Below are 20,149 nucleotides of genomic sequence, written 5' to 3' on the forward strand. Positions count from 1 at the left end.
GGGATTTTCACGGGAATGGGGTAGGGAGAGGCTCCCTGTCCCATTGCCATTCCTAATATTTCATTAGAAATATCTTTCCATGAAAAAAATATATATATACAGAGATATTCCCAATTTATTGCCGTAAAAGATTGTAAAAACGGTGTAAACAAGGTCTTGTGAGCACTGAAACCAGTATGGAGCCTAGCGGGTTACCCGATTAATCTGCCCCATTTGACATCATTATATGCGATCTTTAGATTTATGGTGCAATCACACTATTTATTTCCTCTTCTTGATATGGAATGGTGGATCGAATCAGGACCCAACCCACCAACTGGGCCAAACTCTTCTTTTTCTTTTAATTTTCCCCAAATTCCGATATTGGAAAACGTTGATCCATTTTACACAAGTAATTTGATTGGATAATTCTCAGTTCTGATGCAATTTCAGCTTCATCCAACCACAACATATCTTTTGATATTAAAGAAAGAATATATTATATATCAATTTTATTTTTGAAAAAATATATTATACTATACTATATAATTCTGAATTCCATAGCAATTCTATATAATTTAAAATGACAAATGCCTTCACTCTAAAATATCAATACACCCATTTATTAACATCAATTCCGAACTGACACCTATTCAGTAGTGCAAGAATAGAATAGTAGTTCTTAGGGTGTACTAAACAGTCATTCTCCCTTTTATTTTTATTTTTGTTTTTCAAGGTTCAAATGGTGATCTCCATAGGTTGGTTGATACTATTTTATAAGTGACAGTACAATAGAGTTCTATCTTTGACAAAAAGGTTTTAGCACGTCATTATTTGCTTCTTCAATTTTTTCCTAACAAAATTCCATCCAAATTGAATTGGAATCAATTTAATTTAAAGGATGTGAGAGGTAATCATAAAGAAACCGTAACTGCAAAACATTACATCATCTTCATAATCAGTGTCAATACTGTTATCATTTTGTTTGGAACTGGTACTATTCCAAATAATGAAGTGGTACTATTTCAAATAATAAGGTTTTCTGAGAAGGGTGCTGTATGTCGTTTTTTCTTTCTGAGAACTGTGAGGGGCGTTTTTCAACGCCACATCAATATTCTGTTACTAGAAAAATGAAAAAACATCAAAAAGAACATTTTCTCATACCACACCTTTTCAATTTCCAAGGTGTGATATGAGAAATTGGTTTTTGGGAAAAGGCTTAACCAAACAGTAAACATACATTTATTCGAAAAAAAAAAAAAAAAACAGATTTTAGATGACAATGATACCACCTTCTGATTGGCCCCTTTTTGTGGTAAATGTATGACAAGGGCCTGTGATGAATGATGACAAGTTCTCTTGGATCTAAAAGCATTAACACAATGGCCATAGTACATGACCCCATTATGTAGTTTGTTTTTGGATTTTGAGAGGGAGGAAAGTTGACCAAGAAACTCATCTTCTATTTTTAGATTTATGTGGGGATCAGTTCCTGAGTATCATTTATCGGGATTGGTAAATAATTTTTTCACATGGGAGAAATTTACCAACACTTGGATGGGACAAAAATGCTCCTTTTAATAATGAATTTTTATAGTTAAAATGATCATTGGTTTATTTACTGGGTAAGTGTTTTCCAACCCGGATAAATAACTTACTGAAAAACAAACAGAGCCTAAAAAATGAAAAGAGTAGGCCTCAGAAAATAAAATAATTAGTTAAAATATAAAAAGACTATATACATTGCTTTTTTCATATGCAACAAAGAATATTCCAATATTAAACATAAGATATAAGAATGAATCTTATATAAACATATAATAGCTTTGTCCTTGGCATGCTTGTTTCTATGTATGATTTATTTCATATAAACTATTAAATTGTATTTTCTATCTTTTTATACCTTATCTTTATCTATTTGGACCTTGAAACCAATGGTTCAAAGTAATGGTTTAACAAAGAGTATTTATAAGACAAGTCAAAATACTCATCGCTATAAATGTGGTTACATAAACTTGTAGACAAATCTCACAAATGCATCAATGACAATAAAAATAAGCCACAAATTGCAATATAAGGTACAAAAACATTAAAAGCACATTCTAATATTTTATATGAAGTATGAATTATCAATATATACTTAAAAGATGTTGAAAATTGAAGAAAAACCACAATATGCGTGTATACCTCAAAAGTTGACATGGGTGTGTCAATACTTTAGTGTTATTGATAATAGGGGTGTCAACAGTATTTGAAAATCCGACTTTAAATTTAAGATTTGACATTAATCAAATCAAATTTTGGATATAATTTGATTTGATTTCATAAATATCCGAATTTGACTAATTATTTAATTCGTATATATAATATATAAAATATTTAAATATTTTATATAATTTATATATAACAAAATTATATAAAAAAACTTATATATTTACTAATTATGTTAAATAATTAATCAATTGAATTCGGATCAAATTAAATATTCAAAATTTCTAATTAAATTCAAATTCGAATAATATAGATAATTAAATTCGAATTCGATCCATTGCACATCCATTTGTATCCATACCATGCCATCACATCTTATATATATCTTATAGGTTTCTTAAAATTGTCCTTTCATAGCCTACCATGCTAATACATTGAATCTTGCCAGCTATCCTATATATCCTTCCATACAATACAGCCATAAATCATAAACCTATGGGCAGTTAACTTGGCAAAAAGACAAAATTTTAATGTTGGGAATCACTAAAATGGGAAATGCATTTATTATCAGAAATTCTCACTGTTTTTCCTCAAACATATAAAAAGCCCAAAAAATAAAAAATTATTATTATTATTTATTTTTCTTAAAATAAAAAAAAAATACGAAACGGAGTCGGAGACGATGCAGTGGGTCTTTGGAAAATGACAGACCCTCCTTCACTAGTAGTCATATGGGCCGGACCCATTTGTTCCATATCCTTTTATGGTGCCTATGAGCTGCAGAGACAGGTCATGTCCAACATAAACTCTTAACGTCTCCTTCATCATGCACCTTGCAACCGTTGAATTAGTGGGCCACCACTAATTTGACTTCCTCTGACCGTTAATGTATGAGTTCTTATCTTTCCAACAAGGCTCGGGCTCGTGATGTGATAAGGGCTCCTCAATGTACGTTGTAATCCGTAAAGTCAATCTGTAATCATGACCAAGTACAACGCGTAATGAGAGACCCAACATTCAATGGGTCCCACTCGCACATCAAATAGATCAATAATAGATGTCAGATGTGCAATTTATCAGGATTAAGTTTGATTAATAAGCTGTTTGGTTGCTGGTTTCTCTACTAGAGATGACATGACCTCTGTTCTGGTTTTCCTTGTTTGGAGCGAGTGTGGGAGAAATAAGAATCTATTAATTCAAATGCTTTGTTTGTAACTGTAGAGATAAAAAGAAAAGAAAAGAAAAGATTTCGTTTCATGTAATATCCACACCTGTCATAAGCAGTAGGAAAAATCCAATCATGCATATTTTAGGCCAGAAGCTCACAATCTCTTGGGTAGAGGGTAGATCCATATGATGGCATTGAGCCATTGTACCGTGTCAGATGAAGAATGGCAAATCATTATCCGACCTGAATTCTGATGGGAGTTCTTTCTTTCCTTATTTGGTTTGGTTGGTCTTCGATTCTAGTTTGGTTCAGGTTGAAAATTTCTGAATTCTGACCCAACTACCTACCTCTCTCTCTCTCTCTCTCTCCAGCTTATGATTACTGGTCTTCGACCTGGGTAGCAAGCATCCAGGTTCAAGCTAGGAGAAATCCATTGGATTCAATTCAACAATCAACATTCAAGTTATGGCTGAATATGAGTACTGCTATTCGACCTACCCTGTATCCAGATTCGTACAGTTTGGACATTCTGCAACCTGCTGACTCAATAAAATCCTATAAACTGTTGTTCATCAGTACAGAAAGATGAATAAAATGAGAACCCAATGTTCTAGTATGTGACGATACTGTTTAAAACTGCAAAGGATGCAGTCAAATTAGTTATATGGTTTAGGATTTGAACCCGGCCGGATCATCCTAAAAGCTGGACAAACTATGGAGCCTGCATTTGTTTCTCCACCAAATGGATATAATATTTTTCAAACTAAAATGTTCTAGCTATGATTTCTGCTGCTCTCACAGAGAGAGAACTTTGTAGTTTGTTATGATGTAAAAAGAGAAAACATAGTTTTCATTCTAAAATGGGACCTAGTTTCTTGAAACTAACGCAGCCTATTGTCCAATTGGAAAACCATTTTCATTACTGTCCTGATTCAACAGCAGTTTAACTGGCTACTTTGGGTTAAGTAGCCACTTTTTGGTTGGTCTTTGTGTTAGCTTCTTGTGGAACATAAACCATGTAATTATCAATATTGATATTGTTAAGGACTCTAGTTAGTTTTGCAGGTGATTGATGCATTTTAATTGTAGAGGAAGCTAGTAACATAATTTTCAAATTTATAAATCAGAGATTATCAATTATATTTAATTGAAATTGTTTTTCTCTTTTTGCCCTTTTTCTCTTCTCTCCTTGTTTGAGGGTATTGGATCAAGATCAATACCACTGTAGTGAAGAGAAGTTACAACCATAATTGGTACAAAGAGAAGTTTGTGTATAGTTAAGCTTCAAGAATTAAAAAAAAAGGAACATTTCCACATTCAAGCTCCAGTTCTTTTTATTTATTTATTTATTTGTGATATAAGCGTATATGGCAAGGCCTCGAATTGCACGACGTGGCATCAGCCGGATGAGATCCTGTCCGTTCAACTCTAACTACCCCTAACCACTCCATGGCAATGTCAAGTATAAAAGGGGGTGCCCAGCTTAAGGTAAATTCATCTTGTTTATTCTTGCTCTCTAGTTTTCTTGCTCTCAAGTGACCTCGTCTAAGTCTTCATCTCAAGCCTGTTCCAACCCCTCTCAAGCACTTGGCTAATTTGACCATTGGAGTCTCCACCCCTGGGATAATACTCGGGGCCTTTGATGTGTGCTCTCCTCTTACTCTCAAGTTGGATTTATCGTCCTCGGCCAGAAGCGAAGTTACCTTGTTGCCCTCAGCCCCATCCTTAACAACAACAATTGGCACCATCCTTAATAACAATCAAAGTGTGGTCATTGTAGACCAATTTAATATGGTCCTTGACAGGCTAGACAACCTAGCCCAAAGACTGGACGAGGTGAGGCACTTGACAGGAGGCCGCCCCTAGGGTGGCCACCCCATTGGGAGCCAGGGGCAGTATAGTGGGTGCTCCGCTTACGTGTCACTAATCCAGCACCCCCTCGACCTTAGCAAGGCCGACCCCTCAACGTCCAATAGCAGTAGCCGACAGGTGAGCAAACCTCCGTCTTCTTGGCTCCCCAATCAAAGGGTAGATGATCCAATTGGATCCCACGACAATCACCGGGACCACAACCACCACCGTGTAAAGAGCAACCAGGATGAAGGCGGGCGCTCTGGTCACTATAGTCCTCCTCCGAGGGCTGGAGGCCGATGCCACGCCTCTCCCCCACCAGCATTGGACCTCCGCGATATCCTCAACCATCGCTGAGCTTGAAAAGCCCAAGACAAGTCGACGTCCGAGAATTTAGGAAACTGGGCTGACCTGTTCCATGTTAGAAAGAACCAGGACGAGGCCCAGGCCTCCATTGACCGACGCCTTCACGACCTATAAGCATAGATCGGCACCATTCAAGACCAAATCGATAGGTGATGCCTCCACTAGTCAAAACCCCTCGTCTACCCGGATGGACACCTTCACTGACTCCATCACCTCGATGAAGCTAAACCCTAGAAAGTATGCCTTTGGCGTCACCTCAGGAAAGTTCTTGTGCTTCGTGGCTACTCAACGGGGCACAGAGGCCAACCTAGAGAAAATACAAGTTATACTTGACATGGAGCCACCCCGGTCCATCAAGGAGACACAAAGGCTCACTAGCCGAGTGCTTGCCCTTAGACGATTCATGTCGAACTCAGCCGACCGCTGCATACCCTTCTTCCAAGCCATCAAGAAGCTGAAAGACTTTTAAATAGCTGAAAGACTTTTAAATAGTAGAAAGCCTTTAAAGAATTGAAGTCCTACCTCACCTCGCCCCCTCTGCTCATTCGGCCCCCCTCTTGGGAGAAACCTTGCTCTTATACCTCTTGGCCAGGGATGAGACCATCAATTCTATTATGGTACGAGAAGATGGAGTGCAGATGCTGATCTACTATGTCAGTAAGGTCCTCGATGGTGCCGAGGGATAAGCTAGCATTTGCATCGGTGGTCTCAACCAAGAAAGTTAGGCCCTACTTCTAGGCTCATATCATCACAGTATTGACCAACCAACCCCTCAAGTCTATACTCTCCAAGCCAGAGACCTCAGGTTGGTTGACCAAATCGACCATTGAGTTGTTTGTATTTTAATTGCACTACTAGTCGAGGCCGGCAATCAAAGCACAAGTCGTGGTAGATTTCTTGGTGGAGTGCACATTCAACAAAGCCCTCAGCCAGGCTCTCGTAGAGGATGAGGGACCTCGGCCCACCTAGAGACTATTCGTGAATGGATCTTCCAATGCCAAGGGAAGAGGAGCAGGCCTCATACTTCTCACCTTGGATGACAACGAGGTGAAATGTGCACTATGATTTGGCTCCCCAGCCTCCAACAATGAAGTCGAGTACGAGGTCCTACTCATCGGACTACAGCTCGCCAAGGACCTTGGAGCTAAGCACAATGAGGTCTCCAATGACTCTCAGTTGGTGGTAAACCAAGTGAACGGGAGTATGAAGCCAAAGAGCCAAATATGGCTAAGTACTTGGCTAAAGTCTGGGAGCTAGCTAACCACTTCCAGCACCTCGCCCTACAGCAGGTCCCTTGTGCTGAGAACATGAGAGTCGACGCCCTATCTAAACTGGCAAGTAACTCAGGGTCAGCCCTCGGCTGCATTGTACATGTTGAGAAACTTGCACGACCTAGCATAGAAGAGAAGTAGGTGTGTCCCGTCCAAGCCAAGTCTTGTTGGATGGACCCCATCCTCGCCTATCTATAGCATGAGCAACTCCCCTCTAACAAGAATGAAGCAAGGAGAGTCCAACGACAAGTAGCCCACTACTCTTTGCTCGAAGGGAAACTATATAGAAGATCTTTCACCTTACCCTACCTCCGATGCCTCTGCCGAGAGGAGGGCGAGTATGTGTTGCGAGAGATCAACGAAGGCGTCTACAACAACCACCTTGGAAGTAGAGCCTTAGCATAAAAAGAACTAAGGCAAGGGTGTTTTTGGTCGGACATATAGAAGGACATCATCAAGCTAGTGCAGAAGTGTGACCGGTTCTAGAGACACTCCAACATCTCCCATTAGCCAGATACAACCCTCTTGTCCCTCAGCAGTCCATGGCCCTTTGCTAAGTAGGGAATGGATCTCCTCGGACCCTTCCCCAAGACACTCCAACATCTCCCATTAGGCAACTACAACCCTCTTGTCCTTTAGAAGTACCTTTGCTAAGTAGGGAATGATCCAAAACTTCTTCTGGAAGAACATCATCTGCTGTTGTGGCATCCCCCACATGCTTGTGACTGACAACGGAAAATAGTTTGACGATGCAAGGTTTATAGAATGGTGTGGAAGCCTTGGAATAAAACAACAATACACCTCAGTTAGCTACCCCTAAACCAACGGCCTAGTCGAGGTTACCAATAGAACGATCTTGGAGGGATTGAAGACAAGGTTGGATAGGGCCAAGGGTCTTTGGGCCGATGAGCTATACAATATCCTTTAGGCCTATCGAACGACACCTCGGATCCCCACGAGTGAGACCCCATTCAACTTAACATATGGGACCGAGGCCGTCATCCCAACAAAGGTCAACCAGCCGACACTTTGGACCGAGACATACAATGAGGCCGAGAATGATGAAGAGTTGAGAAATAGTCTGTATTTGTTGGAAGGCGTCTGAGAGTAGGCTCAGGTTAGGGCTGTGGCCTATCAACAAAGGGTTGCCAAATACTACAACTCCCAAGTGAGAGAGCGCTACTTTCAAGAAGGTGACCTTGTCCTTAGAAAAGTCATGGTGCTCGAGCTTGGCATTGGAAAACTTGGCCCTAACTGGGGAGGACCCTATAGAATCAGGTAGGTGGAGTACTTGAGTGGAAGACTGGTACCTCGTACATGGAACTTCAAGAACCTCTAAATGTACTACCAATGATGTAATCTCATTTATGAAAGCTTTACCAATGAAATGTGCAAAGTTCCTCCCACCTCGACTCAAATCTTTAGTGTAAACGTTCTTACTCCATCTGATTGCCAAGACCCCTCGGCCACACAACTAGCTGTAGCACACAACCTTCACCAAGGTTATACGCTCAGACTGGATGACGACCAAGGCACACAACTCTTGAAGAGTCGTAGGCCTACTCGGCTTTTAGCTAAGGCAAAGAACTTTTGACACCTCACCACAGTATTGACCCACGACACCGGTCCACTACCTAATACAAACTAAGGCAAACAAACATGCTAAAATGAGCAACGCTACTTCACTAAGGCAAAGGCACTCCGCAACCTCGGCTGGGCACCACTTATTAGACCCCGACTGTGTTTGAGTCCATTTGCTAAGTCCCTAAGGAAGGCTAAGGCAGGTGGGGTAGAGCAATCACCTCCCTTTCCTTCTCGCTAAAGAAAGAGGCCCCGAGTCCTCGGTGGCGAAGCTCAGCCTTAGCCTAACTTCCTTAACCTGAAGTCCTAAGCAAGTAGCTAAGTAAAAGATGGCAACCTTTTTTGCAACTTGTGTCCTATTGAATGGGGGGCATCAGCCCCTGGCACAGCAAGAAAGAAAAAACAAAGAAAAAAGAAAAAAAGGAAGAGAGAAGGCAAGGCACAAAGTTTGCTAAAAACTTAGACTATTTTCATTAATTCATTTCATTAAATCCTTTGCACTATGCTTTACAAAAAATCGACCTCGGATGGGGGAGGCCGGTTTCCTAACAAAAAATCAACAAGCAAAAAGAACTTAGAGCTGTACTGGGAGGATAGAAAAAAATGTTTCCATGTGCTTGTCAGCTAGCTCAGGTTGCATGTGTTTGACATAGCCTTTGGATGGCTGCATCGCCTCGGCTGGCCCACCGCCTCGGTCGCCAGGTCATTCATAGATGGGATCCCCAATAGGCTGACGTCAAAATCTGGCTGAAGCGCTAGCACTTTGGCCTTTGTGTCTTTGATGCCCTCCAAGTATGAAGTGACACCGAATTTGGCCATCTCGTCCTTATAGGCCTCGGTGGTCTTCCATTCCTCGACGGCTCGAGTTGAGGCCTCCTATTCTTTCCTCTCGGCCTCCTTAAGCTTCTTCTTGAACTCGTTCAAGGAAGCTCGAGCAACCCTTAGCTGCTCCCTCTTCATCGAGACTTCGGTCTCCAGCTCATTCTGACGGTCACACTCCTCATGAGCCGCCATAACAAATACCTCTCAGTGGGGGTCTGCGCCTCGACCATCTGATGCTTCAGTTGGTCGATCTTCTCTTGGGAGGTCCTAAGCTGTTGAAGAAGGACCTCCACTTTGTCGCATAGGCTGACAGTAGTGGAAGACGTTTGCAAAGAACAAGTGATCGTCAGTTGAAAAAGCAAAGCAAAGAACAAATTGACTAAGTATAAAGAGAAGAAGCTTTACCTCAGCCAGCCGATCCAGCAAGGTGTCCTTTGCCACTTGGATGGTCACTTGGGTTTAGGACTACCTATCTCCTACCGGGAGTATCCTGGTCACTAGAGCTCGGCTGACCCTCAGGGTGCTATGGGTGTTGCCCTCCTGGACACTCTAGCTAGGGTGGAAGATTTTACGAGCCGCTAATGACATGTTGCAGAGGTTAGAAGAGTAGGGCTCGGACTACTGAGAGGCCCTAGCAATGCCCTGGGCTTAGTGGTCTTTCACCACCAACCGCTTCCCCCTCGGAAGTTCGGGGACCTCAATAGGTCTCTTGGGTGTAGCCTCCCTTCTCCTCTCGACCTTAGCGGGAGCCTTTTTCCGAGGCGATTCCTTTGGGGCGGGCCTTTTCGATGGCCTCTCGCCCGAGTCTCTCTTGGTGGACTTCGCCATCTGCATGATGCGCTCCTTGATGCCACCATCCATCTTTGAAGTACAACATGAAACATGTTACAATAGTGACAAAATGAAGAAGGAAGACAACGTAAATAGCCAACGACAAGAGTGCCCATATCGAGGCGGGCGGGGCTGAGACCAGCCCACACCAAAGCTTCCTCCTCTACCAAGGGCTAGGTGCGAATTGTCCCCGTAAACCGAATCCGGGTCATCACGTCCGACTCCTCATCATTATTATATGGCCTTATCTTCTCGGCCAAGATATCTAGCCTCCCTCAGTCAGATCGAAAGGGCCATACCTCCGGACAAGACACGAAGAAATACTACTTCTAGTTGTGGACAAATAATAACGGGTTGTCCACTACTCTTCCCCGTCGGCCCTAGAAGTACCACAAGCCTACCCCAACTGGATGCTTTCTCAAGGAGAACATACCTCGAAAGATGTTCACAGTAACGTACACACCTCAGAGGCAGGCCATCACCAGCACGACTATAATGGTCCTAACGACGTTCGAAGCTAATTGACTTAGGGAGATATTGTAATAGTTAAGGAACTCAAAGAAAAGCAGAGAAATAGGGAATTGGAGGCCAAAGTGGAGGTAGTGCTCGGGCAAACACTCCTCCCCCTCGGCTGGCCACCTTGACCTATCATTGACGCTAGGGATTCTAATCCTATAACCCCTGGGAATATGGTACATCTCAGCAAGAGCCTTCACTTGCTCCTTACTTAGCTCATTGACTAGGTCAAAGGGCGAATGACACATCAACGTCACACCTCGGCCTTCAGTCTCGGCTAGTTCCTCAGGAGTCGGATCCTTAGCTTCCTTCGACTCAACCACTTCAGGATGCGCTAAGGCATTCCCTATGATGTCTTCCCTTGGCCTCGTAAAGACAGTACTTTCATTGGGAGACTCCCTGCCCCGCCGGTCACACTCGACACCTCCAGGGGTGATTCTCTCCCTCAGTACCTGGACTCTAGGTGCCCGAGGGAGTTCTCGGATTCACTGCCAGTATCCTCACTACTAGACGAGGTGGAAAAAGGAGCGTTGGTGTTAGTTAAGTCAGGAAGATCGTAACACTTAGGACCAAAATCTGAGTATGACATGGTTCCAAGAGAAGTCCTTTACCTAAAGAGCTGAGTTTGAGTAAGAAGACTAAGGGATTGGCTGGTTAGTGGCTGAGATTTGTTGAAATACAATAAGAAGCAAGCAAATGGAATGGAGTTGCCTCAACCAACGACCCTATTTAAAGAAATACGACTCAGATCACTTCAATCCAATGACCGCAAAGCTGCCGACCTAATAGCCCGAACCGACGCTTGCCACGTGGCATCGACCTCAGGAATGCAAAGCGACGCCGAAGAGACTAGCAGATCTGCCTGCCGACTCCAAGTCAAGAGCGACCCAAATCGGGCGACCCATCACCCGTCTTGCACATGGCCATGCTCGATCGACATCGGTGCCCCTCCCGCACACAGATCCACGATGACACCCATTCAGGGCATGACCAACGGGCGTGGATGCCTCACACCCATGTCAGGTATGGTCCTGCACTCTCGGCCCACAATGATTCTCTAAAGAGGCAAAGTCAACAAGGAAACAGTTGCCACAAGATGACCAAGTGGAGCTCTCAGCAAGCTGTGGCCGATGCCTCCACGCCTCTGTATAACGCTCTCTTCGACCAAGCTAAGGCTTTTTCCCAATGCGCCATCCGAGAAGCATTGTAATACTCTCTTCAGTCGAAGCGAATGTCTCCGTTCAATACACCAGTCGACCTCGACCACTACGGCCTCAAGAGTGGGGGGCAAGTAATATAGGCGCATATGGAAAGGCCCTGGATTGTGCCATGTGGCATCGGGATTAGATTCTAGCCATTCAAGTCTAATTGCCCCTAACCACTCCATGGCAAGGTCAAGCATAAAAGGGGGTGCCTAGCTTAAGGTAAATCCATCTTGCTTATTCTTGCTCCCTAGCTTTCCTGCTCTCGAGTGACATTGTCTAAGTCCAAGTCCTCGTCTTAAGCCTGGTCCAACCCCTCTTAAGCACTTGGATAACTTGACCGTTGGAGTCTCCACCCCTGGAATAACACCTAGGGCCTCTGACGTATGCTCTCCTCTTACTCTTAGGTTGGACTCATTAGCCTTGGCCAGAAGCGAAGTTATCTTGTTGCCCTTGGCCCCATCCTTAACAGCAACAATTTGGAATAAGGCAAAGATGCTCTGTTTAGATTGTAGATAAACAAGGAAAACAAATCATTTCTTGGAAATAGATTTTCCCTGGTGCATGGCTGCTTGTAAGAAAGGCTATGAAAAACAAACATCTTCTATAAAGTGAGTGCTAATTGTAGGAAAATGGTCTTACTCTCTAATTTTCAAGTCAGATGCCGGCGAATAGGTTGGTCTGGTCCTCTACCATTCACATCTTATTGCAATACTTTCATACAGTTCTCACTATTCAACTTTAATTTCTAATTGTAAAAATAATTACATTAATTCCTTTCTAAGTTAAGAAAAACACCAGGTTTATCCTCTTCCTCTCCATTAATAGCTTCTAATTATGTTGCAATACTCAAATTCTTCTTTTTCTCATTTACTGCAAGAAAAGTAACCTTCTGTGAATGATGACTTCATTTATTCTTGTCTCAATGTCATCATCAATGTTCTTAAAATCAATAACATAATTACTTATTATTTCTCGATTACAATTAATTGTTTCAAATAGCAATTTGGGATCTTCCTATGCTTTTTTACAGGAAAATTAAAAACATTGAATCTAACGGGTGTGAGGAATATAGAAAATTAAATTTCAGCACTAGAGTTTGCCCTGGTAATTGATCTTTAATTTGCTGTCGACTTAGTCTAGTTGCTCATTCGTGTAATTTCGATCTTAAATAGTAGAAAAAGAGGTATTAACAATCAAACACAACTATATATATATGACCATCGATCGATTTGCTACATACAAGACGAATGAAAACTAGTAATTAATTCAACACTTGGTCAACTTCTGGGGAATTTTGAACAAGAAAAGGGGAGGCATTTTCGTGATTATGCTTCAGTTCCAAGGGTACGTATCGTGGTGTGTTTGATTTTGCTCTCTCTCTCTCTCTCTCAGCAGGCTAGAGCAGCTTCGTCGTTAATCATTCTGAGCATGTGGTGCACAGCGCTGGCTATGTCGTCTACTGATGTCAGGTGGCATCCTTCCTCCACCTGCAATGAGAATGTTCATTAATCAGAATTCTAGGCGCCCAAAAGCCAAACCCATCCAAATTTAGGGTGTTGCCATAAAGGAGGATCACTGCCAGAAGATGAAAAATGTTGTAAAAGAGGTTGAAACATCTCTTTTGATGTATCAACATCATCTACCCTGTCACCTTCTTTTTCTACCAGGATGATGGAGATTGGTAAACTACCACACGTATAAACTGACAAGAGCTCCTTCTTTGGATCTGTTACTACTCGCTAGTCACTACTGAGGCCATTAGTTCTTTCTCTCTCTCTCTCTCTCACTATTTCTATTCCATGATTCCATCCTAGTTTATTATCTAACACCTTAAACATAAATACTTAATCAATATTAGGTGAGGTCTCTGAATAGGTTTCTATTCTTTTAACATGCCTAATTCCTCACGCAAAAGTGTGAACAAACACGAACTCTAATACCATCTCAAAGAACTGATCAACCTAAAAGCTTAAGCCATTAGGTGAAGTCCCCGGATAAGTTTTATTCTCTAACATTCCCAATTCAGATTGGGTATTTAATTAATGAATCCTCTCTCTAATCTCTTACTCCTACCTATCCAGGCTAATTTTTCTATCTTTTGGTGGATGCTATAAGCCTCAACCACTTCAATGGTACTCTGGTTCCTCTCTGTGTTTGGAAATTTCCTACACTAAAACCCAAACTATTGCAAATTGCTCTGATCAAGTCTCTATGGCATCTCCAGATGGTGAATATATATAGACATAAATTCTGCAAATACATGAACAAATGCAGACATCATCATGCACACTCATCATATATATACATACCTTGACGCTGAAGGAATAGAGAACAAAGGAATCTAAGGTGGAGACATTGAGGTGAAGGATAGTGAGGCGGAGAGTCTGGAACCCGAGGACCATTTTTAAGAGCTGCCTGGGTCTGCGCTGCGTGAGGACTCGGAGGTTGGCGTGGGTCTCAATCAATGTAACCTCGATATCCGCGACAGACGATCTGTTCTCTTGTGGGTACTCTCTTGGCGCTTGGCACCAAGAGTACTGAGGGTAGGTGAAGAACTGCGAGAAGGGAGGTGGGAAAAAGTTGATGCTGTTGTTGCTGCTGCTGCTTTTCAGGGGTCCTTTTTGTTGCAGTAGGCGCTTTTGGACTTCAAGGAACTGTAGGAGTTGCTCAAGCTCCTTCACAAACTCTATAGCGCCACCCACTATGGAAGCTTGGTCACCCTACACCAAAACCCAATTTACAATAAGCTAAGAGATTCCTTTCTTCTTCTCAGAGTTTACGGTCTTGATACTGATCATTATAAAAAAGTTCCCTAATTAATGACCCTTTTAATTTGTTAAAAAAACCTGTTAACCCTATATACTATTTATTTATGAACGTCTGCAATGTCTTATTTCAATAAGACTGTACCAAATCAAATGTAAAGCTGATTAAAGAAATGGTAAAGGAACTGAAAAGAAAATTTTCATCAGTCCCCTTTCTCATTAGTTCAGAAGCAGTCAGTCAGCACAAGGATAAATGAGTAAGTGAAACACATTAAAAAAATAACCCACTGAAGAGATTGAGTAGATATACTTGACCACGACTGAAGTATATATATATATTTTACTAATTCTACTACCTAGTTCTGTAGTTGTAATGCATATATATTCCAAGCTTGAGGTACCAGTTATTATTAAATATAATAAACTGTGTCTAACATATATGATTTTATAGTCTAATCAACTGATACATTATATATATACAATACCGTCATGTAATTATGTTGGATCACTTGAAAATGAGGACACAAACCCACAAAGTAATTGGTACACATTTTCAGTCTAGCTAGCTACTGATCATGAGCAACAATCAAAAAAGGCCCAAACTTCCAGGTTGGGATTCCAAATCCAAAGCTCAATTTCTGAATTCCGTTTCTCCAATACTTTCTCTTCTTACCAAGACTCCTGAACTGCTGCCCCAACAACCATCATGCATGCACTCGTTCAATATACAATGGAAAAACTCATCACACAATGTCATGACTGCATGAGACATTTCACATTTTTAATTATTAATATTAACCTGAAAATGGAAAGGGATGTATTATAATATTGATTTTCATCCATTCATGTACAGGATAAGCCCCTCATAGGCTCAAAACTCAAAGGACAGACAAGATTAGCATTAGGTGGTCATCAGATGAAAATTAAACTTGGTAGAAAAGAAAAAGAGAGAAAATTAATAAAATGAAACTAGAATATATACCGGAGAACATAATTCAACGGAGAGAGAGAGAGAATATGAGAAGGACTAAGGATGCGATACCCTTTGTATGTAGGACTCTGGCATCAAAGAGCGTAGAACAGCAAGGTGCTCGTTCATCTGTTTCCGGCGGTTTCGTTCAACAGCGATGTGTGTCATCCTTTGTGTCTCTGCTTCTTCTTTATTCTTGCAAACCTTCGGCCTTCTTCTTCTCTTCTTTCGGCCCTGTGTAGTTGTGGCTGAATTCGGCCTTCCGTCGGCGGTTTCTAATGCCAGGAGGTTCCGGCGAATCATGGGAGAAGACTCCTCGGAAGTGGGGTGGAGTTCCGGTGGTCGGAAACGACCGAAATGCAGGCTCTTATTGACCCCGTCAGAGATGATTTTGTCGTCGACCGAACTTGTATCTAAAGGAGGAGCATGGCTGTAGTGCTGAGCAGAACATAAGGCGTCATAGGTGATGAAGTTGGAGAGATCATTGGATGAAAGTGCCTCTAGTGCCATTGCCTTCAAATAGCTCTCACTCACTCTACTAATTAATCACACACTTCAAATAACTCTCTCTTGACTAATGATCTTGAAAGAGACTACAGAAATTTAATAGAAAACCAACTTTTCATGGGTAACGGAGAGAGAGGTATGAATGAAGTGGGGAGTGATGAGGAGATATGAAGATTGATAAGAAGTGAGAAGAGGAGAGAAAGGTTAGAGTGTTAGGGTAGGATGAGAGAGAGAGAGAGAGAGAGAGAGAGAGAGAGAGAGATGATAGAGGGTGCACGTGAGAGGGCCAGTAAAAGGAATTGTGCTTTTCTGCTTCAAAAAGTGAGGAAAAAAAAAAAAAGAAGAGGCTCCCATCACCCTTTTGGGTTTTGGTTTCCCAATTTCATAGATCCTGTCAACACTGAGACAGTCTCTGGACTTGAAGGTGGGGACCCAAAATCTATATAGAAATATGCATAAAAACAAGAAAACAAGCTGGTAAAAGCTACTCTTCACAATTAAATCATTTCTTGGGCTGGCAAGAAATCACTGTCCCACGTACCCTGGATTCTCACAAATATAAATAATTAAAAGAGAAAATATACCATGTATCTGCAATTCATAGAAGTTGATTTTTATCCAATAACAGTTAGACAACCATCTCCACACATTACTATCTCTACCCAAGGGTCATACCTGTTAGATGAATCCAACTGTTTGATTTGATTACATTCTCTGCATCCTTATTAATTAGCGGTGTGTTGGTTTAGTCATTCATTCATGTTTTCAAGCACAGAAACTTAATTACCCATGTCCCAACAAAAACAACCCTTACCCATCCAATACATAACCAGAATTAAAATAAGTAATTAGCTAGAGAGAATATCAGAATACAATTTCATTGAGAGAGAGAGAGAGATCAAAGCTTCAACATCGCTCATGAATTGAGGCCAACCCATTACAATATTAGTTACATCTGATCCCGACCCAACTAACTAGTTATCAATCTCTAAACCAAAACCCAGTTCCCTTAACATAAAACTAATAATAATCTACTACAGTCTACATCATTTCATGCTTCTATGAAAACTGCAACAACAACATGGTCGGTGTCAAGTCACCATGATTGATAGAAGAAATTAGTAAATAAGAATAAAAGCATCACTGGCTCTGGCTGCATCCAGTGAAAATTCAAACACATCATAACGCAGCATCTCACCACCCCAACCCAGAAAATTACATTTATCTTGTTGTTGTGTAAACAGTGATATTCCCGATGGGCTAAAAACTAAAAAGAAAAGTGGAAATTCTATCTGGGGGCTTGGGAAATTGTTGAAGTATAAACAAACGATCAAAAAGGTTGAACCGGTTATGAACATTGAGAGTGATTTCTTTATGGGTTGATAAGGACGGCTGTAAGAAGGGTGACTGGTGAGGTGGTCGAATTTGGTCCATGGTCCGAGCTGTCAGACCCTCCTGCAGGCGAATCCATGTGACCAACTAGCTTCCCCTCGAAAACTACATCATAGCAATCATCCACATTCAAGCCCAAGTTCCTTCCTCTACTCATCCTTTTCCCTACTATTTAATAGCCACTCTCCACCCTGTTGGGATAATAGATAGCTTTCTTTGGCTGTTACTTTGTTGGGTACTATACTACCTCCTTCCTGATTGTAACTGCAACATCGACCTAGCATATGTACATACATTGTATTTCTCGAGTTTGATGATAAATATGGGTAGATGCATGTATAATGTATGCCCATTAGAACATATCATGCACTTCCATATATGTTTGGGGACCATACCATGGACTTGTCTCATGGTCCCATTGCCTTTTGGACCATCAGATACAGAGGGGCAAGTCGGGTCGGGTTGTAGAAGTGTAAATCAGGCAGTATTGGACCGTCATGGCACGGCCCAGTCTGCATGAGGCCCATGCAAGGTGCGGACCATTCTGTGCTGGCCCATAGGCCAAGTTGGACCATGTTTCTCTTCTTTGGGATATTTTGGGGAGTTAGTTTGCACGGGCCCGTACCGTGCTGTGGGCCGAGCTTTGGGCTAGGCCAGGCCGCAAACTCAATCAAGTCATATTCTTTTAAAAATTAAAAAAAATAATAATGAAAATTTTAACATAAATTAAAAAATAAGCAAAAAATAAAAATAATCTTAAAATTTTATTTTATATGAATTTTGATATATACAACATTGTTTATATATAAAATAATTTCATAAAATTGAAAATAAAATTATACATATTTATATATTATATAATTAGTATATATATATATAATATATTGATCCACGGGCTAGGCTGTGCCGGCACGTGGGCTACGAGTGGCATGACCCTCTCAGTGGTGTCGTGAGCACAATCCGTTGTGTTGGGCCGTGGGCAGCATGGCCAGATTACACCTCTACCGGATTGGGTGGAGTAAGGTCTGAAAATTTCTTTGCTTCTTATATTAGGGATAAAGGTACAAGTTAGGCAGTGCGAACTCGGTTGTTTGAATTGGGTCATACTACCCAACACTTCAATCCTATCCCTAATCTGACCTTCAACTCTTTTTCCGATTGGCATTTGGCTGACCCGGACCCAATTGCACATATGTATTTTTCTTTTTAACACTACTTTTAAAATCGGACCGGATTGGACGGTCGGACCGGAAAAACCAGAAACCGGTCACCTGATCGGTTCTGTTTTCTTTCAAAACCGTTTTTTACTCCAAAACCGTAGATTTTGATCAATAAACTGCTGAATCGGCCGATTAATCATTCAAACCACTAGAACGGTTTTGACCATTTTCTAATTTTTAAAATTTTTTAATTTTTTTTGTCAGTCGGACGGTTCGAACTGGTAACCGAATCTCTAACCGGTTCAGTCACCGGTTCATTTTTAAAAACCATGCTTTTTAATAATTAACGCTTGAAAATTTTTCTTGGGGCTGGCTTTTCTCACTTACCTGATCGTATGCTTGGGCTTGAACCCAGCTGATTGCTGGACCAGCTTTCACCCATCGGTGTCACCCGAGCTTGCTTCGTGGCTCGCTACTTATATATTTTTCGCCCATATATGGTCTCGGTCACGTTAGAAAACTGTAACGATCTTGGTCGATAATTGATATTTGATTGAACCACCACTTAATATTGTTTAACTTTATGGTATTGTGGTCCAAATATCAATTTTGATTAGTTTAAAATTACCATCTTATGTTGATTGATTAAAGAATGCTTACAAAATAAAGTTTCGCTTTAATTTAATAAGAGCAAATTAAGAGAAATCCATTAAAGAAAAGAGAAAAACAGTCAAAAAAAAAACAAAAAGAAAACTACAAAATTCATCGGCTGATTAGATGACAAGACCTGACTCAGGGAGGTTGCCTCTCAGAACCACTTCCACAAGCATTATTGTCTCTAGAAATCACATCAGACAGCCACGGAAGAGGGCAAGAAATCAACATTCCTGGGGCCTGAAAACTAATGTACGCAGCCAAGTGGGCCGCTTCATTCCCTAACCCTATTGATAATAACAAAGGCTACAATGACGATTCCGTGGAATGTGAAGTGTCTTTCAAGATAAATAGCTTTCTTCCTGTAGAGGACGCGCGTTCATGAGCTCTTTTGAGTGAGTTACAACATAACCCACTCAAAGTTGAGTTACCAAAGATCCTTTTAAGGAAGATTGGCCATCCTCCGCTCATGATAATAATTTATAACCATATTTGTTCAAACTTTTTCATAGAGGTATTTATATGCATGGTTTTCAAAACTGGACTGGACCGGACAGTTAGACTGGAAAAATTGAGAATTGGTCATTTGATTGGTTTTGTTTTCCTCCAAAACTGTTGATTTTGGTTAATAAACCGCTGAACTGATCAGTTAACCATTCGAACGGTTTTGATCGTTTTTCAATTTTTTTTAATTTTATTAATTTTTTTATTTTTTTTGTCAGAATGGGCCGGCCATTCAGTCGGGTCAAATGGTCGGACCGTTCGAACCAATTAGGGCTGTTCACCGGTCAGGTTGGGTCGATTTACTGAGGTTTTTCCAACCGAGCCGACCTGGTCCGGGTTACCTGAGATGGAAATCGAAACCAACCTAGTGTTAAGCAAAACCGACCTGGTCGGTTT

The 20,149-nt window shown here is 41.3% G+C and overlaps 1 protein-coding gene across 1 annotated transcript; it reads right to left on the reverse strand.

Annotated features, from left to right (window-relative positions):
• Positions 1-12,987: 12,987 nt before the first annotated feature.
• Positions 12,988-16,346, reverse strand: LOC104608765 (transcription factor bHLH94-like). The gene is made up of 3 exons (XM_010274851.3): positions 15,609-16,346; positions 14,111-14,521; positions 12,988-13,288 (listed from the first exon to the last, which is right to left on the reverse strand). Exons 1-3 carry the CDS (start codon positions 16,044-16,046, stop codon positions 13,190-13,192), a joined length of 948 nt encoding a protein of 315 aa, XP_010273153.1. The 5' UTR covers positions 16,047-16,346; the 3' UTR covers positions 12,988-13,189.
• Positions 16,347-20,149: the final 3,803 nt, after the last annotated feature.

The sequence above is a fragment of the Nelumbo nucifera genome, chromosome 6, assembly GCF_055504915.1.
Source record: "Nelumbo nucifera cultivar China Antique chromosome 6, China Antique-T2T, whole genome shotgun sequence".
NCBI lineage: Eukaryota > Viridiplantae > Streptophyta > Magnoliopsida > Proteales > Nelumbonaceae > Nelumbo > Nelumbo nucifera.

What these genes read in the sequence shown, in the direction of transcription:
- LOC104608765 (XM_010274851.3), bottom strand. Translation starts at nt 16,046, where the DNA reads ATGGCACTAGAGGCACTTTCATCCAATGATCTCTCCAACTTCATCACC. An exon ending in CAGAGTCCTACATACAAAGG is followed by an intron (nt 14,522 to 15,608) that starts GTATCGCATCCT and finishes GTTTTGGTGTAG; the next exon opens with GGTGACCAAGCTTCCATAGT. An exon ending in TCTATTCCTTCAGCGTCAAG is followed by an intron (nt 13,289 to 14,110) that starts GTATGTATATAT and finishes TTCTCATTGCAG; the next exon opens with GTGGAGGAAGGATGCCACCT.